Here is a 25,947-nt window from a genome sequence, read left to right as displayed (position 1 = left end):
GCGGGTTGATTCAGTAAATACAAATGCAACAAGGGGAGGCAATTGCCAATTAGTATTAACGCTAGATCTCTAATCCAGAAACTCAGCTAATGTTCTGGGGACCCAGGTTTGAATCCCCCCCCCCACAGCAGGTGATGGAATTTGAATTCAATGCGAAATATCTGGAATAACGAAACTACTGATGACCATGAAACCATTGTTGATTGTCGGAAAAAAACCCATCTGGATCCCAAATGTTCTTTAGGGAAGGAAATCTGCTGTCCTTACTTGATCTGGCCTACACGAGACACCCCCATAGCAATGTGGCTGACTCTCAACTGACCTCCAAAGACAACTAGGGATGGGCAATAAATACTGGCCAGCCAGTGACACTTACATCCCATGATGAATAAAAAAAACATAGAATCCCTACAGTGCAAAAGGAGATCATTTGGTCCATCAAACTTCCACCGACAACGATCCCACCCAGGCCTTATCCCCTTAACCCTACCTACTTATCCTGTTAATTCCCCTGACACAAAGGGGCAACTTAGCATGGCCAATCAACCTGACCTGCACGTCTTTGGACTGTGGGAGGAAACCTGTGCTGACATGGAGAGAACATGAAGACTCCACATAGACGGCTACCCGAGGCTGGAATTGAACCCAGGACTCTGGTGTTGTGAGGCAGCAGTGCTAACCACTGTGTCACCATGCCGCCCCTATGATTGAATAAATAATTGCATAACCATGGAACTTAATCAAATTCACGCATTTTCCAACAAAAACCATTTTCCTGTTTGAGCTCCCTCTCATTCTTGATGTATACTTCCAGACAAATGATTTAATCAGTTAGGTGTATCAAAGATTAACAACTATCCATTAAAAGCTTTTCTAATACTCAGCAAATATAGCCATTGTTATGATTCCAAACGATGTTACTGCTGGACAAGTTGGATCCTGGGATGAAACCTGGCTTGATAGACCCTAACTTCTATTTTTTGATCAAAATGTGGATGTGGAGAGTCACAGGACTGTCAATAAACTCTTTATAAAAAGGAAATAAGAAAAGATGAACTATAATACAGTGCTCCTTCCCCCCACCCATCTATACCTTTACAGATATATACAGATTTATAAGGATAACACAAGTTACAAAATTTATCTTGCACTCTGATATTCTCACTATATGTACTGTCCATGTAAATGCACAGGCAAAGCGTGGTCAGATGCACCACACCCTGAAAGTAAGTGACAGATACTACCCAAAACACCTTTAGTGGATTTCTCATCAATGCTCCCAGAAGCATATCACACTGTGAGCCAACTGGAACTTTATTTTCAACATGAGTGTTTTCAATCTCTGCTCTCAAAGAATACACATTTTTCTAAACAATTCTCCCTCCTGGATGCCTTCACCAAGGATCCACCTCCAGGATTCCAACCTTTCCTCAACCCTGGATCACCATGTGTATTCAAGCTTCTACACAATTCCTCATGTACCGAGTCACACCAACAGAACATCATTGCCTCACAGGCTTCAGTAAGTGTCACCAACATTTTGACCACTATAATGACTTTGAATCTGGTTTCTGCAGCTGTCTTTTTAACTCAGAGCCTTTCTCTGCTTTTTTACTTTAATTCTCCTGAACAGGACCTTCTTCAGCTTCTTGTTCTTTGTTCCTTTGACTTAATTGTCTTCCTGAGACATTGTTTTGTCCCGACTTCCTGATTTCTGGAACTTTCTTTTGTTCTTTTTTGGAAATCTGCTCTTCTGGCACTTGCTGACAACTAACTATCCTAGAGTTCTCCCTGGTTGCTAAGCAACAGCCTAGTTTGTTTTTCTTTAAACCAGGTTTGCTTTCACAGCATAAACCCTCATTACAATGAAGCCTTTTGGACCAAAGTGAAGTTATTAACTCATTCAAATGCAGATACACAAAATTAAACTTCCTTAATACCTTATTTCTAATATCCACAAATATAAAGGTGACTTATTTAAAACTACCTGTTTCCTGGAACGATTTACGTATATAAATCCAAAATCTTACCCAAACCAGCGAACCAACAGCAATCAGAAAAAAAGATTGCAATACAATTTAAAATCCAGCCTTTTATCTCTTTATTTCAGTTGATAGTTAAGAAAAGCATTTTGACTTAACAACTGGATTGCCTGGTGTAGCTAACATTGCACGTGCTGAATGACACTGTCAGTAGTTCCACTCACTGGTCTCAGTTATTACTGGTGATCTGTAGTTGCCGTTCTTGGCTCAGTGGCACCCTGCTCATTGTGCAGTGGGGAGAGACTGACTAGGAGAATTGCCAATCACCTCACATGAGCCTGGAAGAGTGGAAACTGTTTTACTGCAGCGCCAAGTACAGGGGCTTCTACTCCTCATGACTCCACATTGAGGCAAGTTTAATAATAACTTGAGATGTTACCGTTGAATCACCAAGCCGGAATTCTACTGCCCTGCCCTCTGCGGGATTTAGGAAAATATGTATTCCTTGAGAGAAGGGATTGGAACCCCTTGTGTGGAAAATAAAGTTCCAGTGAGACCAGTTGGTTCACAGTGTGATAAGTATGTGGGGGCAATGATGAGATGTAATAACTTAATGAGACGAGTGGATCTGCTGGCAGTGAGATGAGAGGTGGACAATGGTAATGTCCATTGAACTTGGGTGAGAATTTCTGGTCTCAGGTCGAATGAGGCTGTAAAATCCCAGCCATAGAATCCCTACAGTGCAGAAAGAGGCTATTTGGCCCAATGAGCCTGCACTGATAACAATCCCATCCAGGCCCTATCCTGTGACTTCACATATTTACTCTGCTAATTTCCCTGACACCAAGGCACAATTTACCATGGTCTATCAGCCTAATCAGCAAATCTTTGGACTGCAAGGGGAAACCGGAGCATGCAGAGGAAACTGGTGAAGATACAGGCATGTAAACTCCACACAGGCTGGAATTGAACCTGGGCTCCTGTGAGGCAGCAGTGTTAACCACTGTGTCATCGTGCTGCCTGGGTGGCAGTGCTTTGACTGCTGTCTGCACATAAACCTGATGATGTAACTGAAGACTGCATCTAACAATGCGAAGGAGTTTCAACACATACAGAATAATTATTTTCTAATGGTGTCCTCCATACACTAGAGAGGAATTTCCAGAATAATCGCCTGTTTAAAGTAACCTTCCATCGCCTCCTGGATGAATTGCCAGAGTAATAATTTGAACGGATTCTCTATGGACCACTGTAAACAGTCAATCTCCTTAGTATTCAGGTCTATCCAGTAATTGTATTCCATTAGCAAACTACTGGATATTATGAAATTGGTCTATCACATTCCATAAAGGAACTACTTTGGAAGGTGTGTATTCTTAATTTTTTTTCTAATTCTGATTTTTTTTGGGAACATAAAGATGTAATTTATTTTATTCATGGGATCTGGGCGTCGCTGACTGGGCTTGCATTTTATTGCCCATCCCTAACTGTCCTTGAACTGAGTGGCTCACAAGGCCATTTCAGAGTCCACCACATTGCTGTGGATCTGGAGTCACAATGTAGGCCAGACCAGCTAAGGATGGCATGAGTGAACCAAATGGCTTTTTACAACAATAGTCATCCTTAGATCTTTAATACCAGATTTGACTGGATTCAGACGTGCTGGGATTTGAACACAGGTCCCCAGAGCATTACCACTAGTATCTGGATTACTAGTTCTATGATAATGCAACGATGCCACAACCTTCCCCCATGGGAAAAATGGGTTTGCGCTGCAAGTGCTTTACTCTGAAGTAACGTTGCCATTTAAGTAAAATGTTAGCATGTTTAAGCTATTCGGATATAATGAGTGATCTCATGCATCATTACTGTTTGTATTTAAACAGACTGAACACATTCCTCCTTACGATGTGGTGCCATCCATGAGGCCTGTTGTGTTGGTGGGCCCATCATTGAAAGGTTATGAGGTAAGGGATGCCGACCGTCGATCGCTGAAACTAAACAGGTGCAATTGGTAACTTTAGCAGCGGAGCTCTTTCAATTCTCAAAAACCTGTGAGCCATTGCAAGTTTTTTTTTGCTTGATCTTTTGGCAGTCAGCTCTCCTTGAATGGGGTGTGGCAGTACAAATTGTGTGGAGAGTGACCAAGGAAGGGAGGAAGGGTTAACGGAGAAGGGCGGAGCAATGGCTGAGCAATGTTGGAAGAGATAGTGCAAGCTGTCTGGGCTGGGACTGAACGTGGTAATCATTTTGAACTGGATGGTTCACGTCGACTCACAAATGTTTTCGTTTGCAGGCAATTCAAAGGTGTGGTTTTCAGGTGGTTCAGGAGAAAACACCTCGGGTGGAATCTGCCGGGTTCACTAGCAGGAAGCTTGGTGGGCGGGAGAACTTAAACAGGTCTGGGGACAAAAATCAGCTTCCTGATGGCAGGGTGAATTTTAGCAATTTTGTTCTCAGAATTTTAAAGGAGGATTAAAAGCACACCAAGCTTGCCGACCAAGAAGCTCTTTTGCAAATATTAGCATCTCATGCATGCTAATTAAAAGGCCAACTTACTGGAATTAAGTTCCACTTCCAAATTATGTTCCCCACCAGCGAGAAATTAGAATATTCACACACATGAGTGCACATAAGTGGTGTGCACCTGACAAGGTGGACTCCGTCCATGACTAATGGTGAATTGCTGTTGCATTCTGCTCTTTGGGCTGTATCTGTAAATTCCAATCTCTACTTGAGACTGGGTTGTGGCAGTCCAAATTATGTAGAGAGTGACCAAGGAAGGGGAAAAGGCGGAGCAGTGGCTAAGTTGGAAAGGGTAGTGCAAACTGTCTGGGTGGCCTTTAAATGTGGCATCCTGACCTTTAACCCCAAGAGGTAATGGCAAGAATCAGCGAACTGCTCACGGATGCACGTGTAATTAACTAAACAGTGCAAGATTGCATGTGGCCTGCACCTCCCCTTCAGTGGAAATCCACTCTCACTTCCGTGACCATCACCAAACTCAGACTACAGAATCATAGCGCGGAAAATAACCTGGGTAATTATAGGCCAGTGAGCTTGATGTCAGTGATAGTGAAAATGTTGGAGAAGATTCTTAGGGATAGAATCTTTTCACATTTGGAACTGAATGGCCTTTTTAGCAACAGACAGCATAGTTTTGTACAAGGGAGGTCATGTCTCACTAATTTGATTGAGTTTTTGATTTGGTGACAAGAAGGATTGTGTGGGAATGGGCTATGGATGTTGTCCGCATGGACTTTGGTCAAACATTTGGCAAGGTCTATCATGGCAGGCTGGTGCAAAAGGTTAAATCACATGGGATCAAGTGTGAAACAGTTAGGTGGATTCAGAACTGGCTTGGCCATAGAAGACAGAGGGTAGTGGTGGAAGTCTGTAACTAGTGGGGTTCCCACAGGGATCAGTGCTGGTACCTCTGTTGTTTGTAATATATATACATGACTTGGAAGAAAATGTAGCTGGTCTGTTTAGCAAGTTTGCAGATGATGCTAAGATTGCTGGATTGTGATGAAGCTTATCGAGAGTACAGCAGGATATAGATGGACTGGAAAATTGGGTGTTGAAATGGCAGATGGAATTTAATGCAGATAAATGTGAAGTGATGCATTTTGGTAGATCCAATTCGGGTAGGAGCTATAAAATAAATGGCAGAACCATCAAGAGCCACTGACACACAGAGAGATCTGAGAGTACAGGTCCACAGATCCTTAAAAGTGGCAGCACAGGTGGAAAAGGTGGTGAAGAAAGCATATGGCATGCTTATCTTCATCAGCCAGGGTATCGAGTACAAAAGTTGGCAAATTATGTTACAGTTATGTAAAACATTGGTTAGGCCACATTTGGAATACGGTGTCCAATTCTGGTCGCCACTCTACCAGAAGAATGTGGAGGCTTTGGCGGGCGGCACAGTAGCACAGTGGTTAGCATGGCTGCTTTACAGCTCCAGGGACCTGGGTTCGATTCCTGGTTTGGGTCACTGTTGTGTGGGGTTTGCGCATTCTCCTCGTGTCTGCATGGGTTTCCTCCATGTGCTCCGGTTTCCTCTCACAGTCTAAAGATGTGTGGGTTGGGTTGATTGGCCATGCTTAAATTGCCCCTTAGTGCCCTGAGATGTGTAGGTTAGATGGATTAATGGGTAAAATATGTGGGGGTAGGGCCTAGGTAGGATTATGGTCGGTGCAGACTTAATGGGCTGAATGGCCTGTTTCTGTACTGTAGGATTTCTATGTTTTTTTTACAGAAAAGGTTTACCAGGTTGTTGCCTGCTACAGACGGTATTCGCTGTGAGGAGAGATTGAATAAACTGGGATTATTTTCCCTGGAAAGGCGGAGGCTGAAGGGTAACCTGATAGAAGTTTATAAAATTATGAGGGGCATAGATAAGGTGAACAGGTGGAAGTTTTTCCCAGAACAGAAATGACAACTACAAGGGGGCACAAGTTCAAGGTAAGGGGGGAAAGGTTCAGTAGAGATATGCAGGGGAAGTTTTTTACAATGAGGATGGTGGGGGCCTGGAATGCATTGCCAAGTGAGGTGGTTGAGGCAGACATGTTAGCAACATGTAAGTCTTATCTGGATAGACACATGAACTGGTGGGGAATAGAGAAATAATAGCAGTTGATCTAGGTAGGATAATGCGATCGACGCAGGTTTGGTGGGTGGAAGGGCCTGTTCCTGTGCTGTACTTTTCTTTGTTCCTTATCGAATCGTAGAATTCCCTACAGAGCAGAAGGAGGCCATTCTGCCCATCAAGCCTGTACTGACAAAAATCCCATCTAGGCCCTATCCCAGTAACTCCATGTAATTGTTTGCTGGAGCAGACGAGGAAGGAGCATCAGAGAGAAAGCTAAGACTTTACCTGTTAAAAACCTGTTTAAAATAAGTTTAAAGCACTTTGTTCTTTGTAGAACTGTTTAAAGCATTTACTTATTGTATTTACTGCTTTAAGAATTGTGAGGGAGTGATTATCAGGCAGTTGTGGCCCATCAACTTTAAATCAGCGCCAAGTTTAAAAGGAGGCCAGGTGTAGATAGCGGGCAGCGTCGGAGCGGGCAGCGGAGTGAGAGGGAAGCAGAGTGAGCTATTAGGGCTTAATATCAAAAAGGGCTTGAAGGTAAAAAGGCCAGGTTGAAAGAACAAGGAAAAAATAATAATTTTTTTTTCAAAACTACTACAGCAAGAAACAAGGAAAAAAATTTTTCCCACAACAAATTATATTGAATAATGGAGGGGCATGTGATGTGCGGTTCCTGTATGATGTGGGAACTGGTGGACCCCAGGGTCCTTCCCAGAGACCATGTCTGCAGTAAGTGCAGGTTGCTGGAGGAGCTCCAGCTCAAGGTGGATGAGCTGGCCTCTGAGCTACAGACACTGAGGCTCATCAGGGGGAGAGAGGGTGCCATTGTCAATGGGGTGCAAGTGACATCCACCCCCTCTAGACTGTCTAAATCTAAGGGTCAGGAACAAAAGGGGGCTGCTGGGAGGAGGAAGGGGGGTGAGGAGCGGAGGCCTCAGCCTCTTAATCTGCATAACAGGTTTGAGGTTCTTGCTTCCACTCTGGAAGAGGACGAGGCAGGTGAGGTTGGTGAGCAAACTGCACACGGTACAGTGATGCAGCAGGACATAGGCAAAGACAAGGGGAAAAGGAACGTAGTAGTGATTGGGGATAGTGGGGTGAAGGGTATTGACACTGTCCTTTGTCACAATGACAAAGTGCACAGAAGGGTGTGTTGTCTGCCTGGTGCTAGGGTACGGGATGTCGCAGCTGGGCTGCAGAGGAATCTGGAGTGGGAGGGTGAGAACCCGGTTGTGGTGGTACATGTGGGTGCCGGCGACGTAGGCAAAGTGCGGACTGAGGATCTGGGGAGGGAGTATGAGAAGCTGGGAATGGAATTAAAAAGTAGAACCGACAAGGTGGTCTTCTCTGGGCTACTGCCTGAACCGAGTGCAGACGTGAGTAGGGTTGACAGGATAAAGGAAGTGAATGGGTGGCTCAGAGATTGGTGTGGGAGGAATGGGATCGAATTTATGGGGCATTGGCACCAGTATTGGGGTAGGTGGGACTTGTTCGGGCGGGATGGGGTTGGTCTGAATCGTGCTGGGACCAGAGTGCTGGCGAATCGAGTAAAGAGGACTGTAGACAGGGCTTTAAACTAATTAGGGGGGGGGAGGGTGCGAGGGTAGGTGATGTTAGGAGGTCTACAGTTAAGGATAGGGTACAGGTAAGGGAAGAGGCTGAGGATGTCCCAAGTGGTGGCGTTACGGCAAATAGGGTCCAGAAGAAGGCTGGGATGAAAGCGCTTTATCTGAATGCACGAAGCATTCGGAATAAAGTGGATGAGCTGGTGGCGCAGATCGACACAAATGGATACGATCTGGTGGCCATTACAGAGACGTGGCTGCAAGGTGACAGGGACTGGGAGATGAATGTACAGGGCTATCAAGTGTTTAGGAAGGATAGGCAGGAGGAAAGAGGGGGTGGCGTAGCTCTGCTGATTAAGGACAGCATCAAGGTGGTAGCAAAGGATGGTATCGGAGCCAAAGAGCAGAAAGTGGAATCGTTGTGGGTGGAGATTAGGAACAGCAAAGGGAGGAAGACGCTGGTGGGTGTCGTCTATAGGCCCCCGAATAATGATCTGGAGGTGGGGCAGGCTGTTAACACGCAAATAAGTGCGGCGTGCAGGAATGGGACGGCAGTAGTTATGGGGGATTTCAATCTGCATATTGATTGGTCGACCCATGTTGGACGAGGTGGGCTCGAGGAGGAGTTCTTGGAATGCTGCCGGGATAGTTTCCTGGAACAGTGTGTGTTGGAGCCGACGAGGGAGCGAGCTATCTTGGATCTGGTGCTATGTAATGAGGCGGGTAGAATTAGGGACCTTGCGGTGAAGGATCCTCTTGGAGAGAGTGATCATTGTATGGTGGAGTTTCTGTTGCAGATGGAGGAGGAGAAAGTGGGTTCCCGGACACGCGTCCTTTGTTTGAATAGAGGGGAGTATGGTAGGATGAGAGAAGAATTGGCGAATGTGGACTGGGGGAGCGCGTTGGAAGGTAGGTCTGCTGAGGAGCAGTGGAGGATCTTTAAGGAGATCTTTCTTGGTGCTCAGCAGAAATTTATTCCGATGGTTAAAAAGGACAGTAGGAAGAGAGGTAATAAGCCGTGGATAACGAAGGAGGTGAAGGAAAGTGTTAAATTAAAAGCGGAGGAATTTAGAGTAGCTAAGAGCCGTGGGCGAGAAGAGGATTGGGAAAGGTTTAAATGTCAACAAAGATTGACAAAAAAGTTGATAAAGGAGGGTAGAAGAAGCTATGAAGCTGGGCTAGCGCTTAATATAAAAAAGGATAGCAAGAGTTTTTATAAATATATAAAAAGGAAGAGGCTGGCTAGGGTGAATGTTGGTCCCTTAGAGGATGAGAAAGGGGACCTAGTGGTAGGGGATGGGGATATGGCTAAGGTCTTGAATAACTTTTTTGTTTCTGTCTTCACGGAGGAGGACGTGAATAATTTGCCGGGTGTCAGCGATGGAAAGGTGGTAGGACTGGAGGGTCTTAATGACATTACTGTTACTAGAGAGGTGGTGCGCGACAGACTGGAGGGGCTGATTGTGGACAAGTCCCCAGGACCGGATGGAATGCATCCGAGGGTTCTGAAAGAAATGGCGGAGGTTATAGTGGATGCCTTGGTGGTTATTTTCCAGACGTCGCTGGATTCCGGGGAAGTGCCGGAAGATTGGAAAACGGCTAATGTTACGCCGTTGTTTAAGAAGGGTGCCAGGCAAAAGGCGGGGAATTATAGGCCGGTTAGTTTAACGTCTGTGGTAGGTAAAATGTTAGAATCCGTCATTAAGGAGGAAATTGCAAGGCATCTTGAAGGGAATTGCTTGATAGGGCAGACGCAACACGGTTTCATTAAAGGGAAGTCGTGTCTGACAAATTTACTGGAGTTCTATGAGGATGTGTCTAGGGCGGTGGATAGAGGAGAGCCGGTGGATGTGGTCTTTCTGGATTTTCAGAAGGCGTTTGATAAGGTACCTCACAAGAGGTTACTGCAGAAGGTCAGAGGACATGGAGTTGGGGGTAGGGTGTTAGCGTGGATAGAGGATTGGTTGTCAAATAGGAGGCAGAGAGTGGGGGTCAATGGGTGCTATTCGGATTGGCGGTTGGTGACTAGTGGGGTGCCCCAGGGGTCGGTGCTGGGGCCTCAGCTATTTACCATTTATATAGATGATCTGGAGGAGGGAACCGAGTGTAGGGTGTCGAAATTTGCTGATGACACCAAGATTGGGGGAAAGGCAAATTGTGCGGAGGGTGTGGAGAGTCTGCAGAAGGATCTGGATAGGCTGGGCGAATGGGCCAGGAAATGGCAAATGGAATTTAATGTTGGCAAGTGTGAGGTGGTCCACTTTGGTAGGAAGAATGGTAGGAAGGACTATTACTTACGTGGCGAAAAACTGCAGCAGGCGACGGTGCAGAGGGACCTCGGGGTCCTTGTGCATGAGTCGCAAAAACCCAGCCTGCAGGTGCAGCAGGTGGTCAGGAAGGCGAATGGGATGCTGGCCTTCATAGCGAGGGGGATTGAATATAAAAGTAGGGAGGTCTTGCTACAGCTGTATAGGGCATTGGTGAGGCCGCAGCTGGAGTACTGTGTGCAGTTTTGGGCGCCGCACCTGCGCAAGGATATTTTGGCCTTGGAGGGAGTGCAGAGGAGGTTTACTAGGCTGATACTGGAGTTGAGGGGGTTGAGCTATGAGGAGAGGCTGAATAAACTAGGCTTGTACTCGTTAGAGTTTAGAAGAATGAGGGGAGATCTCATTGAGACGTATAAGATGATGAATGGGATGGATAGGATAGAGGTGGAGAGACTCTTCCCGCTCAAAAAAGACAGTAGGACTAGGGGGCACAGCCTCAAGATAAAGGGGGGGCGGTTTAGAACGGAGTTGAGGAGGAACTTCTTCACTCAAAGGGTGGTGAATATCTGGAATTCTCTGCCCGTTGAAGTGGTGGAGGCTGCCTCGCTAAATATTTTTAAGAAGCGGGTTGATGGGTTTTTGATAAGAGAGGGGATTAAGGGTTATGGGGAGAGGGCGGGAAAGTGGAACTGAGCCACGACAGATCAGCCATGATCTTATTGAATGGCGGGGCAGGCTCGAAGGGCTAGATGGCCTACTCCTGCTCCTATTTCTTATGTTCTTATGTTCTTATGTAATCCCTCTGACAGTGAGGAGCAATTTAGCATGGCCAACCCACCTAACCCGCACATTTTTGGACTGTGGAGGAAAACTGGAACACCCAGAGAAAACCCATGCATACACAGGGAGAATGTGCAAAATAACATAGTCAGTGACCCAAGCCAGAAGTTGAACCCGAGTCCCTGGCGCTATGAGGCAGCAGTGCTAACTGCTGTGCCACCGTGCTAGCCTAAGTACAGAATGGAAGATTCCAGCCTGAGAAGATGCTCAACTTAATTTCAGTATTTTTGAAATGTCTGGCCTATTTGATTGGATTCACAGAAGTACATTGTCAACCAAACCTAAAACAGTACTTGGGTCCAATTTCCTCAGCGTTTGAGTGTGCACTTCTGCTAACCTTATTTACAGAATATCTGGGACCCCAGGCACACAGCAAACAGTGAACACTTATTCCATCGGCTTTGGTAGGATTTCACTACATTTTCTCATGTCTCTCCAAATTAATGAAAAAAAATTCCCAGTAGCTTTAATTTGAGCTACTCAACTCATCGCAACTTATTAGAAGTGAAGTGGTACAAAAGCCGGAATAAAACAGCAGATGAGATCGCAGTACAGTGTTTAACTTTCACAGGGCAGTTATCATCTGTTCTCTGAGTTAAAGATTCTTCGACCACAAGAGAAAATGCTGGAAAATCTCAGCAGGTCTGGCAGCATCTGTGAGGAGAGAAAAGAGCTGACGTTTCGAATTCAGATGACCCTTTGTCAAAACCCAAAGAAAATTCTAAGGATCTTTATTTTAAAGATTCTTAGAATTGTTTTACCAGAACCTTTTCACCTGTTAAGATATACAGAGGGGCATTAAACAGAATGGAACTCCAGCGTATTGAAGCAAAATGAAGTAATGTGCTTGAATCATGTGTATTGAAGGCATTTTGGCTGCCACCAAGCTAGGACTCCGATCAAGTAGTTAGCTCACATCTCTGAATAAGTCTTCTCTTCGTTGAGCAGGTTTTCTTGAAGGAGAATTCCATTTCTTTTTCATTGTGCCATTAGGCAAGCTCTTGATCAAGAATAGATCAAGTTATGATGGAGTGTGAACTGTTGGTTTTTGACTTCAGGATTGACGTTGAAAAGGTTTACCAGGATGTTACCTGGTATGGAGGGTATTGGCTATGAAGAATGATTGAATAAACTGGGATTGAAGGACGGAGGCTGAGGGGTGACCTGATAGAAGGGAAGGGCCATGGATGTTGTCCACATGGACTTCAGTAAAGCATTTGACAAGGTCCCTCATGGCAGGCTGGTACAAAAGATTAGACCACACAGAACTAGCTAGATGGATTCAGAACTGGCTTGGCCATAGGAGGCAGAGGGTAGGAGTGGAAGGATGTTTTTCCACTTGATACTTGATAGGAATGACGGAATAACACTTGCGTTATTTTTGAAAGCAGCAAGGTCCAAGTTTTTGGATTCATTGGTCACACGAGTATATAGCGTCGAATATCAGGAACTATATAGATTGCATAGCTGGACTGAGTGGTCGGACAAGGGAGTGTAAGATGGACTTTAATCTGGTGGACTGTGAGGTCATGTACCCTGGGCCTAAGAAATATAAATCAGAGGATTTGATAAATATGAGAAGCTCGTATTTAATTGCCTGGTCTTTGAGGGATGATTGGTCAGGAACCTGGGAATACCCTTTGGTCATATGGCCTCACTTGTACATTCCTGCTTGGAAGTAATAAATGTGAAGTACTCTCCCTAATAGATTTCATCTTTTCAGCTGCAATCTCTAGCCAAAGCCCAGGAGACAGGAGATTTCAGTCAAGTGAATAAAAGAAGGGGTGATTTACCACGCTCATCCGCCTTAAGTTGCAATCCTAACTAGGTTACAATGTTCTGAGTACAACAGGTCAGATTTGCTTATATTCTTCTGTATCAGAAGTAGGTCATTCAAATTATGTGCTGGGTTTTTTCCAAAGAAATGAGACACATGTTCGTCATGAGACGACAGCCATGGACACCCCTCCATGGTTTAAACTGATATGATATTTGGCCTGATATTAGCCAAAGATTAGGCTACTTCTCAAGCAACCCCAAGGATTAAAATCATATAAATTATATATTATGCCTCTAGCGTAGCAATTAAGCGCAGTGACTGATTGGTCATTATTTGCCAATGGCAGGAGAACAATGAACAAGAAAAATGGAAGAGGAATATTTTGTTCCTCTGTACACATAATAAAGCCAGTAAAAGGCCAATCTCTTCCTCAATTTTGGCCTCAGATACTTTGCAATCCTTGTCTTTTGGCCCCCATTCAATGCTGAACTGAATAAGTATTACTGGAGACTGGATTAACTGGAGATTTTCCACTCCAGTGCTCCCAGAAAGCACATGTTGAGATATTTCACTCCACCAGCCCGTGATTTCCTGTCAGTGAATGGATTTACGGTGTGCAGGCTCCTAATATATATTCATTACCGTGCAGACAGCACCAAAATAGATATCCTCCACCTTACTGCTTCGGTCTTTTTGTGAGAAGAGTCACTGGGGCAGCATGGTGGCATAGTGGTTAGCACTACTGCCTTGCTGCGCCAGGGACCCGAGTTCGATTCTAGCCATGGGTCACTGTCTGGGCGGAGTCTGCACATTCTCCCCGTGTCTGCGTGGATTTCCTCCGGGCGCTCTGGCTTCCTCCCAGAGTCTGAAAGACGTGCTGGTTAGGTGCATTGGCCATGCTAAATTCTCCCTCAGTGAATACAAACAGACATCGGAATGTGGCGATGCGGGGATTTTTCATTGCAGTGTTAATGTAAGCCTATTTGTGACACTAATAAGTAAACTTAAAAAGCTGTACAGATGAGAGGGGCTGCCTCAAAGTGAGCCAAAACCCACTGAACATACATTTGTGCGTAAAGATCCCAATTTGGACTATTTTGGGAAAGTAATCAGATTTACATCTCACTGGTAATTTAAAGTGACAGTTGTAACAGAGCTTATTTATAAATGTGCCTACGGGGCATACTGACCATTTCAGTGTTTCAGTGTCTTATTGACATTTAACACAAATTAGGGTGACTTGATCCTTTGTATTTGTTACGGCTAAGTTGAACCTAATATGCTTAATGTCACACAAACAGAAAAATTTTATACCTCAGTCTGGCTTAGACTTTGGCTGGAAATGGATAAGAACCTCAGTTAAGAAATAGGAGCAGGAGTAGGCTGTGTAGCCCCTCAGTTCTCTCCACCTTTCAGTTAGATCTGACTGAATGGAGCATGGTTAACACTGATGTCTGACTGCGCCTGGGACCCGGGTTCAATTCCTGCATTGGATGACTGTGTGGAGTTTGCATTTTCTCCCCATGTCCGTGTGGGTTTCTTCCGGGTGCTCTGTTTTTCTCCCACAGCCCAAAGATTTGCGGGTTAAGTGATTGGCCATGCTAAGTTGCCCCTTAATGTCCCAAAATGTGTAGGTTAAAGAGATTAGTGGGGTAAATCTGTGGGGTTAAGGGAAGGGGAGGGGGTGTGGACCTGGCTGTTCTGGTTTTTTTCCCACCGTCCAAAGATGCGCAGGTTAGGTGGATTGTCCATGCTAAATTGCACCTAACTGTGCCAAGACATAAGTTAGATGGGATTAGCCATGGGAGCTGTGTGGGAAGATGGGGATAGGGCCAGTGAGAGGGCCTGGGTAAGATACTGAGTCGGAGAGGTGGTGAAGATGGATCAAACTGGCCTGCTTCTCTACTGCATTTACCTGAACTTGGGACGGACGCAGATATACATTTGTCTGCCTGCAGTAGAGGTAAAGTCTGGGAGTGGAAGTCAAAGCCAGGAGCATTCTGGATTCCGAGGCAGGAGTGAGCCACAAGACGCCCAAAGGACAATTTATCCACCGGAACTAAAAATCATGCCGTTTATAATTACAGACAGAAATTGCTGAAAATGTTTCACTGATCCAGCTCCCATTTTGCACAAGTGCTTTTACTGTGAGCATTTTTGTAATGTCTTGAGATTGCAGATGAACAGATTGTTAAGAATTCTCTATAATAACGTTCGTCTTCAGCAGTTCTTTCCCTGATCAACACTTGTTTTTCCCTTTCTATCTCTTCCTCTCGTGCAGGTTACTGACATGATGCAGAAGGCTCTCTTTGACTTCCTAAAGCACCGGTTTGATGGAAGGTGAGCAAAATCCTCTCCCACATTCCTCTTCCAACCCTTTGTCACCTGTCCTCTTTTGAGTATGTTTGCATTTTCAACAGGCAGGTTGTAACATCATGTTGGACAATGTCTATAAGAGGATTTTACTGAACTACTTTGCAAAAACAATTGATATTGCGGAGTTAAATAATTCCAGACAATCGTAAAGCATGTTCCTAAGCACATTGCTAAACAAAATAATTTGACTATGAAGAGTACAGGAGTGAGGATATCTTACTGCATCTGTACAGGGTCTTAGTGAGACTGCACCTGGAGTATTGTGCACCGTTTTGTTCATCTTACCTTATAAAGGATATACTTGCCATCGATTTGATTTGATTTATTATTGTCACATTTATTAATATACAGTTTCTTGCGTGCTATACAGACAAAGCATACCGTTCATAGAGAAGGAAAGGAGAGAGTGCAGAATGTAGTGTTACGGTTTTAGCTAAAGTGGAGAGAAAGATCAACTTAGTGCGAGGTAGGTCCATTCAAAAATCTGATGGCAACAGGGAAGAAGCTGTTCTTGAGTCAATTGGTACGTGACCTCAGACTTTTGTATCTTTTTCCTGTTGGAAGAGCGAGAGAGTGTAGCGAAGGTTCACCAGACTGATTCCTGAGAAGTAGGATTGTTGTATGAGGAGAGCTTGGATCGACTGGGCCTGGGAATTTAGAAGAATGCGAGGGGATCTCATTGAAACATATAAAATTCTGACAGGGCTGGACAGACTGGATGCAGGGATGATGTTTCCCTGAGCTGGGAGGGCGTGGGGTGGGGGGAGAACACACAAGGATATCTGGAATAAAGAGTCACAGTCCCAGAATATGGGGTTGGCCATTTAAGACTGAGGTGAGAAGGAATTTCGTCAGAGGGTGGTGAACATGTGGAAAACTCTACCACATAAAGCTGTGGAGGCAAACTCGCTGAATGTAAACAAGAAAGACATAGATTTCTAGACGTAAAAAGCATCAAGGGATATAGGGAATGTAGTGTTGAAACAAAGAATCAGCCATGATCACGCTTAAAGTAAAGTTTATTTATTAGTCACAAGGCTTACATTCACACTGCAATGAAGTTACTGTGAAATTCCCCTAGTCACCACAGTGCACCTAACCAGCACGTCTTTCAGAATGTAGGAGGAAACCAGAGCACCTGGATGACACAGACAGTAACCCAAGCCAGGAACTGAATCCAGGTCCTTAGTGCTGTGAAGCAGCAGTTCTAACCACTGTGCTACTGTGCTACTCTTGAATAGTGAAGCCAGCTTGATGGGCCAAATGGCCTACTCCTGCTCCTTTGTTCTATGTTTCTAAAAACTGACACTGGGAAGTCGGAAATAAAAATGCATAGCTGATCAGTAGGCACCTAACATTTCAGATAGGGCCCTGTGCCAGCACTCTGAGTAGAAGCGCTGTGTGCTTCAGGCTGTTCTGACTTGCTGCTTATTGTGTCAGAGCGCTGACAGGTAAATTAAATACCTGTGACAACAATTGATCACAATTAGCAAAGCCACTTGACTGAACAAATATTGCTTGCTTGCTTTTTGTTACAGGATATCAATTACACGTGTGACAGCTGACATATCCCTGGCCAAGCGTTCGGTCCTAAATAATCCCAGCAAAAGGACAATAATGGAGCGTTCCAACACGCGCTCCAGTATAGGTATGACTCCAATCTGCTCCTCTTCCACATTCACTGTCATTTCTCTCAATTTCCTTGCAGTTTCAAATTCTCTGGGCAATCACATCATGTAGCAGATTTTTTCATGATGCAACTTTTCAATCTTACTCAATAAGATCACTGTTATTAATCTTTTCGACATTTTAAAAAATGGCTAAAATTTAATATTCATGAAATATGTTGAGCCACAAATGCACGGATTCAGAGGTGAAAGATGTTAGTACCTGTTAGAGATTGATTTGATTTGGTTTGTATTATTATTGTCACATGTATTGGGATACAGTGAAAAGTATTGTTTCTTGCGCACTATACAGGCAAAACATATTGTTCAAAGAATACATAGGGGAGAAGGAAAGGAGAAGGTGCAGAATATAGTGTTACAGTCACATCTAGCGTGTAGAGAAAGATCAACTTAAGAGGTGATAGATCCAGCAGGGAAGCAGCTGTTCTTGAGTTGATTGGTAAGTCTCTCAGACTTCTGTATCTTTTTCCCGATGGAAGAAGGTAGAAGAGAGTGTTTCCGGGGTGCATGGGATCCTTGATTATGCTAGCTGCTTTTACGAGATGGTGGGAAATGTAGACAGAGTCAATGGTTGGGAGGCTGGTTTGCGTGGTAGCCTGTGCTACGTTCACAACCCTTTGGAGCTTCTTGCAATCTTAGTCAGAGCAAAAAACCATACCAAGCTGTGATACATCCAGAGAGAATGCTTTCTATGGTATGTGGGGATGTCAGTATCTGCAATGTTAGGAAGGCAAATACAATGTTAGCATTCATGTTGAGGGGGCTAGAACACAAGAGCAGGATGTACTTCTGAGGCTTGTAAGAACATAAGAACATAAGAACATAAGAAATAGGAGCAGGAGTAGGCCATCCAGCCCTTCGAGCCTGCCCCGCCATTCAATAAGATCATGGCTGAATATTATATCTTTGGTCTGACCCCATTTGGAGTATTATGAGCAGTTGAGGGCCCCATATCTAAGGAAGGATGTGTTGGCTTTGGAAAGGCTCCAGAGGAAGTTCGGAAGAATGATCCCTGGAATGAAGAGCTTGTCATATGAGTGATGGTTGAGAACTCTGGGTCTGTACTCGTTAGAGTTTAGAAGGATGAGTGGGGATCTTATTGAAACTTACAGGATACTGTGACGCCTGGATAGGGTGGATGTGGAGAGGATGTTTCCACTAGTAGGAAAGACTAGAACCAGAGGGCACAACCTCAAGCTAAAGGGACTATCTTTAAAACAGAGATGAGGAGAAATTTCTTCAGCCAGAGAGTGGTGTATCTGTGGAACTCTTTGCTGCAGAAGGCTGTGGAGGCCAGGTCATTAAGTGTCTTTAAGACAAAGATATAGGTTCTTGATTAATAAGGGGACCAAGGGTTATGGGGAAAAGGCAGGAGAATAGGGATGAGAAAAATATCAGCCATAATTGAATGGTGGAGCAGACTCAATGGACCACATGGCCTAATTCTGTTCCTATGTCTTCTGCTCTTATTGTTATGCAAGAGATTGGTGATTAACATTTTGAGTGGGATCATTCCTTGGAATTTCTGCTTTCAGCCAAAACATTCAGCCCTCTCGGCTCTGATGATGTGTCATTGACTTGAAAGGTTAGCCCTGCTTCTGCCCACAGATAATGCCTGGCCCGCTGAGTATTTCCAGCACTTTCTGCTTTTATTTCAGATTTCCAGCATCCGCAGTATTTTATTTTTATGTTCAGCCTTCTTTTCTCTGTTTGAGATGTAAGCTGTCTTGCTCTTTGTTGCCAGCTCTTTCTGCTGCCGTTTCAATATTCGTGATGATGTACATTGATCATCTGCCCAGGGTAGGACCTAAATACACAAAGGAAGCAGCGGGAATTAAGTATTCATCAGAACATAGCACATAGAATAATATTGAAGCTGGGGGGAGCGCAGGGTAAGACTGGGCTAAGGGAGTTAATGGGGAAATATATCAAAGGTCGATGGTGGATTGTAGATCTCTGCAGTTATCATCCCTTCAGTACAGAAGGAGGCCATTCGGCCCATCGAGGCTGCACCAACCACAATCCCACCCAGGCCCTATCCAAGTAACCCATGTATTTACCTTGCTAATCCACCCTATGGGTCAATTTAGCATGGCCAATCAACCTAACCCATACATCTGTGGAGTGTGGGAGGAAACTGGAACACCCGGAGGAAACCCATGCAGACACGAGGAGAACGTGCTGACTCCACAAAGACAGTGACCCAAACCTGCATTCAAACCCAGTTCCCTGGCACTGTGGGGCAGCAGTGCTAACCATTGGGTCACCGTGCCGCCACTGTCTATCGTATTTCTGTAATAAAGAACAGCTTTGGACAAAAACACAATCCAATGAAGTATTCTATGTACATAACTCACCATCAAAATGTACCTCTCTTTGATTTTTGGCAGACAAAGTAGGCAAACTGTTGAGTACAATCGCTTTTTTAATTGGATTTTAATTACAAAGCTTTGTTTTTGCCTGGAAGTAAACACACATCTCCTTTATGAGCAACTAATCCAATCTCTCCACAGCAAATCATGGAGAAGGATGATAGAGAAGGAAATGTTAGCATTTTCTTTCAATCTACTTTAGGGATACATTTTTAAATTTAATTTTGATTTATTCTCTTCACTGTGCCAATCCACCAGGTTTGCATTGCCTCCATCAAGAGCAAAATTGAGATTTAGAAATGATTCATTTTTATAAACCCTTATAACATAATGCTGTGCAGTGTTAAAGAATCCCTTCGGTAATACATGGATAGTTCCAATCATCAATAACTTGGCTGCAATATAGCGCATTGAGTTCTCAGATGGATTCACTTCAGTTAAGTGGCTTTATCTGGCTAACAACTAAAGGGGAACAGTAGTTACAACTGGAATTAGGGATGGGAAATATTTTTGACAAGGCCAGACTGCAATGGGCTTCAGATATCTCTTTGAATGTCAGAATTCATGACAACACTGAATTTTGTTAACACACAATTGTGCGACACATCGGGTGGAATCTTCCCGATGCCAAGAAGTAGCATCTAGGTGGGATTGGGAGGAATTTCAGAATACTACGGATCAGGTCAGTGGCTCGCTGCATTTCTGTCTCACGGCGTCCTTCTCCGGGGCAAAGAGGCTACTTGCCTGGCAGCAGCGGCTAGTCAACCTCCAACCTCTCCAATTTGCAGCGACTGCTGACAATTTCCCTTCCACAGGGGTAAGCTTTGGCCACTGTTTAAAGCTAAAGGTAAATTTACCATAGTCCCAGTCCTAGAGACCACAGACTGCTCTCCCCTTTGACATGTGGTGATTTAACCTGACGATCGCCACACCTGAGGGACGAGGTGCAAGGTTGAGAAGGCTGGGCTTTCATGAATAACCTCAGAATAACCTACGGGAACTGAGCCCGCACTTTGGGCATTGTTCTGCATCATTAATCAGCAGTCCAGAGCTAAACTAATCCTGTTCAGTTAATTGGTGTTTCACCTGTTCAGAGAGCACCTTGAGGTGAAGGTGCCCTTGCATTTTCCTTTTGACAGTGGTGCTGCCCAGCTCTGGTTCTGAGGCTGTCCCCTTTCCAAGACCGCAGACCCTCAGCCATCGCCCCCTGATAGGACCTTCAACACAGGGATCCGACCATCATCCTTAATTAGACAGCAGGGCTGGCAGTGATCTCTGAGTTGACCATTCCTGGGAAGATCTTGTGGGGAGGCTGTCTTTCAGAGAGGGATCAGGATCCAGAAATGGTCCTGACACATGCTTCTTTTCTAAGAACACCAAATTCTGCCCATTGATGTACCACTCTCCTAAAAAGGACATAGGGAGGGTGGTTTAGCTATTCCAAACCACCTGAACTGCAGTCCACCAAAATAGGACTGAAACTCTGGTGTTACCCAAGTGGTAGCAAAACACAGGAATGTCCTGGACCATCTGTGTAAAACTGGAGGAGACCATTTCTTTGCATCTAATATGGCTGCAGCAGAGATAATGACCACGGGTCTTGTGGCGTTCTGCCAATTGGAGTGGCCAGTAGTAACTGCTCTTTTTCATACCTTAAAGCAAACAATTCAAAGGTGGTTGGAATTCTGGCATAACCCCTACACCATTCCTGTATGATTTAAAAGTGCTATCTTCAGATAGGAATTCTCCAACTACACTGGCAGGATATCCCGGAATTTTTTTAATATACATTTGTGGGACGTGGGCATCGCTGGCTGGTCAGCATTTATTGCCCATCCCGAGCTGCCTGAGGGCAGGTGGGAGTCAACCTGTGGCTCTGGAGTCACATGTAGGCCAGACCAGGTAAGGATGGGAGATTTCCTTCCCTAAAGGACATTAATGAACTAGATGGGGTTTTCTGACAGTTGATAATGGTTTCATGGTCATCATTAGATTCTTAATTTCGGAAGTGTTTTATTGAATTCAAATCCCTACCATGACAGGGTTTGAACCTGGGTCCCCAGATCATTAGCTGAATTTCTGGATTAATAGTTTAGCGATAATACTGTAGCCTCCCCTAGTGCAATGGTGAATGGTGAACTGACATAACAAATCTTTTCCTCTGCTTTGCTTCCAGGAAATAGGCCTACCCTAGCCACAAAACAGATTGGTCATCAATGGAGGAGGCCATGCACTCACATAACAGACTTGATGCCACTCATGGTTTGAGGTTAACTCCTCCATCATTTTTTTTCATAGGAGTTGCCAGGAACCTCTAACTGATGGTCATTCTTCCTGCTGCTCCAGCTCCTGCCACTTTGCTATAGAAAGCTGAGTATTATTGGCCCTTTCCTCAATCCTCTGATGGGAAGACGCCACAGTTGTCACTGCCTGTAACCCGCTCATGGGCATCTGTGCCTTGATCATCAGCTGGTGCCACCCTTCTGAGACACGTATCCATGCCCTCAATGCGAATGTATCTGTGTTGGTTGAGGCCATGGTAGACTGATGCTTTATCAGATGGGCACAGTGAGAAGTCTCACAATGCCAGATTAAAGTCCAACAGCTTTATTTGGAAACATGAGCTTTTAGGAGCACTGCTCCTTCATCAAGTGAGTTATTGATGAGTCTATAGTCATCATACTATAGACTCATCAAGTCTAATGCCTGCATCTCCACATAATGCCTTCTCAGATGGTAATTTCTCCCATGAGGCTTCAGGTGGCTTTGATGCTCTCAGCAGCCTTTAATCAACCATTATATCTGAGGAAGAGATAAGAATGATGTGAACAATATATGTTCTCACCCACTCCCACCTACCTGCCTTTCCATGCTCCTGAGCTTCACGTGGTCATCAAGAGCTACCTAGGCACCACTTCCAGGACTGGTGGGAAGGGTTAGTGCACCCTGACTCACTTTTCTCACTCTCAGTAGGTCCCACACCCTCCTTGCTCTCTGTGGCCTGATGGCAACATTCAATCCCCATTTGTTTCTGATGTCTGTGTTATTTCATCAATGAAGAATGCCTCTCCCCTGTGTCCTCATGCTCTTTGCATTGTGAGCTTGCTTTTCCTGCAATGACAGGAATGCAGTGTTATACAACTCCTTGTCCAGCTATGTTCGTTAGACTACACTCCTTCATCATAATGGAAGACCTTGCAAAAGACCATTACTGGTTGGATGTGTCTCAGACTGACCATGGTCCTCTGGGGTGAGACTATTCTATGTCTCACTATGGTCCTTGGAGAATCCCTGTGCATGGATCATTCACCTCACCTCACATTGCAAGGCTGCCATATAATACATGGGTGCCATCTTACCATTTTGCATGTCACCCACCTTGCTAGACCTCACTAGATCATTGAAGTGCTTCCAGCTCTGTGCCCACATTTGATTTAAGATCATAAGATATAGGAGCAGAATTTGGCCCATGGAGTCTGCTTCATCATTTAATCAGGGCTGATATGATTCTCATCCCCATTTTCCTACCTTCTCCCTGTAACTCTTGATCCCCTTGTTGATCAAGAACCTACCTACCTCTGTCTTAAAGACACTCAATGACCTGGCCTCCACAGCTTTCTGTGGCAATGAGTTTCACAGATTCACCACCCTCTGGTTGAAGAATTTCCTTTTCATCTCAGTTTTAAAGGAGTGTCCCTTCACTCTGAGGTTGTGCCCTCGAGGTCTAGTCTCTCCCACTAGTGGAAACATCCTCTCCAAGTCCACTCGAACTAGGCCTCTCACTGTTCTTTAAGTTTCAATTAGATTTGATTTGATTTATTATTGTCACATGTATTGGGATACAATGAAAAGCATTGTTTCTTGTGCACTATACAAACAAAGCATACCATTCATAGAGTAACAAAGGCAGTGACAGCTGCAGCCATTCCCCATCAAAGGATTGAGGAAAGGCCCAACAAGACTCATTCTTCTACATAGGGGAGAAGGAAAGGAGAACATGAGGAATATAGTGTCACAGTCATAGTTGAGATGTAGAGAAAGATCAGCTTAATGTATGGTAGGTCCATTCAAAAGTCTGATGGTAGAAGGGAAAGTGCTGTCTTTGAGTCAGTTGGTACCTAATCTCAGACTTTTGTATCTTTTTCCCGACGGAAGAGGATGGAAGAGTGTATGTCCGGGGTGCGTGGGGCCTTTGATTATGCTGGCTGCTTTTCTGAGGTAGTGGGAAGTGTAGACAGAAACAATGGATGAGAGGCTGGTTTGCATGATGGACTGGGTTTGTGCATCCACCCCATGGCTGCTGAGTTCTTTGGCCACCTTCTCGGCCCTCTTCAAGAGGCTTGCCAGTCTCTCTTCCCATTTACTGGAAACAGTGCCTCTCTCTTTCACTCACTGACCATTCCTGGAAGGCATCAGTGAATGGTGGAGTCACCCTGCCTCTCCCTGCAACCCTTCCTCCCCCACAAGTTCCCTTATGATGCAGCCCTCCCTCTGTCCTCTCTGGGTATAGTCTGTATGAAGACTGAAGGCTGACCTTTAGAAATGGACTCCCTGCTGGCGCAAGCTCTCCCATGTCACCCCCCACGTGCCAACCGCTACTAGCTGGGTCCCCCACCAGCTGAATACTAATTGGCTGCACAGTGGAGAATTGTCACCTGCCACCACCTGCCCATTTAACTCATGACCAATACATTACCCTGGCATCAGGACTATTATTTGACAAAACCCAACCCATTATATCCAAATCTTCGCCAAAGCTTTTCACAATATGTTTAAGATCCTGGATCAAAGTCCTGGAATACCTTACCTAACAGCATTATGAGAACAGCTTCAGTACGTGGATTGCGGCAGTTCAAGAAGAAGGCAGCCCAATACCTACTCAACAAATATGGGCAATAAATGTAGTTTTTCCAGTGATGCCACATCCTGAAAACCCTTTCTTATTGAATGTAAGGAAGATGTCATTTGTTTTCTTTCATGTGTTTTGGGACCTCTTTTTGCTCACCTTTTCACATGTGTGACCCAAGTCATACAAAATATGGTATGACTTGGGTTGCCCCTTAAGTCACACGTAAGTGGATCATGGTCTCCTGTACCTAAAGGCAAACATATCTCAACACAACATTGAGATTGGCTTGGCAATAGTGCTGGATGGCATATATGATGGCACATTTGTCTCCAGTGGCATTGAGATGCCAGTGAAGACATGATTTTGCTGGCAATGGCTCTGGAGGCAACTGTACCAATATAATTATTATCTAACAGGGCATCATCACCTTGGACTGAATGCTCAACCAGTGCATAATCTCTTAGCTGCTGGTGAGCACACAACCTTTCCCAGTTCATTGAGAAAACCACAGCAGGCGGAATTTCAGATGGCTGGGCAGGTGACCAATCCTCCACCTGTACAATCTGCTTGTTGCTTTTGGCCTGTGGAATCTGCCCTTCAAGATAAATGGGCCGGATTCCACTGCATTGGCAGTCTGGAACTCCTTCTTGGAGTAATTCCACACACAGCAGTCAACTCCATAATCATGGTGCTTTCTCAAAAACTGTATGAGACCTTTCAAAATTAAAAGCACCTTATCAGCTGCCAGGGAAGACATGTCCTGAAGTTATGAATGTAGTGCATTAAATCATGCGCTGGGAGTCTTTTTGGAAATGCCAATATTTATACACAGGCATTTCTGTTGATTTGATTATTGTTTGCTTTGAAACCCAGTGGAAATAGCGAGCCTTTTGACGTGTGAAAATACGGAGGGTTATTGACAAAAATCAGCATCACATTTGTGCTATGATCTGTTTCAAATGTGTTCAATAATCCTCAAATTGTTATAATTGTTTATTTTTGGCTACTGTCTGAGGTTTCCAAATGGCTCACATTTGCTGCCACATGCTCTGCTGCGTTGATATTAATTTCAATTCCTTTCAACTCGTCCAACACTGGCACCTCTGGCAACATGCGCATGTGTGTGTGTGTGTGTGTGTGTGTGTGAGTACATGTGATGTGCGGTGCATGTGATGTCAGTAATATGTGGTGCATGTAATGTGTGGTTTATTTGTGTGCCATGTGTAGTGTGTGTGATGTGTGGTTCATGTGTGATGTGTGTAATATGTGGTGCATGTAATGTGTGGTTCGTATGTGATGTGTGTGTACTACTAGTATGTGTGATGTGAGGTGTGTGTGATGTGTCTCATGTGATGTGTACACATGTGTAGTTCATGTGTGTATGCATATGTGGTGTGTGTATCTGTGTCTCGTGCATAATAGTTGTAGATCCTCTTCACAGCTCCATTTTGTGTTTGAATACTCTGGTGCGCTTTAATTCTTTCAGCATTATGTTCAAAACAACATTTGAACATCTTCTGCCTGAACAAACCTGTGAGTAATTTGTCTATGCTTTCTTTGCCATCTTTTCTCTAAGGTGGCAGTGGCAGATTTACATCATTTAGTGTGACTAAAAGTAGGAACATTGGACG

The 25,947-nt window shown here is 44.6% G+C and overlaps 1 protein-coding gene across 3 annotated transcripts in view; it reads left to right on the top strand.

The window, feature by feature from the left end:
- Nucleotides 1-25,947, top strand: part of cacnb4a (calcium channel, voltage-dependent, beta 4a subunit) — a 233,842-nt gene that overhangs the window by 179,515 nt on the left and 28,380 nt on the right. For all 3 annotated transcript variants that reach the window (XM_080198299.1, XM_080198301.1, XM_080198302.1), the window contains exons 7-9: nucleotides 3,869-3,949; nucleotides 15,313-15,371; nucleotides 16,946-17,055. In XM_080198299.1, coding sequence (XP_080054425.1) covers nucleotides 3,869-3,949; nucleotides 15,313-15,371; nucleotides 16,946-17,055 — 250 coding nt within the window. The remainder of the gene's footprint in view (nucleotides 1-3,868; nucleotides 3,950-15,312; nucleotides 15,372-16,945; nucleotides 17,056-25,947) is intronic.

Source organism: Carcharhinus amblyrhynchos, chromosome 11 (genome assembly GCF_965287045.1).
Source record: "Carcharhinus amblyrhynchos chromosome 11, sCarAmb.v2.hapA, whole genome shotgun sequence".
Taxonomy (NCBI): Eukaryota; Metazoa; Chordata; class Chondrichthyes; order Carcharhiniformes; family Carcharhinidae; genus Carcharhinus; species Carcharhinus amblyrhynchos.
The sequence above is the reverse complement of the archived record's forward strand: the minus strand, read 5'-3'. Positions and strand labels throughout refer to the sequence as shown.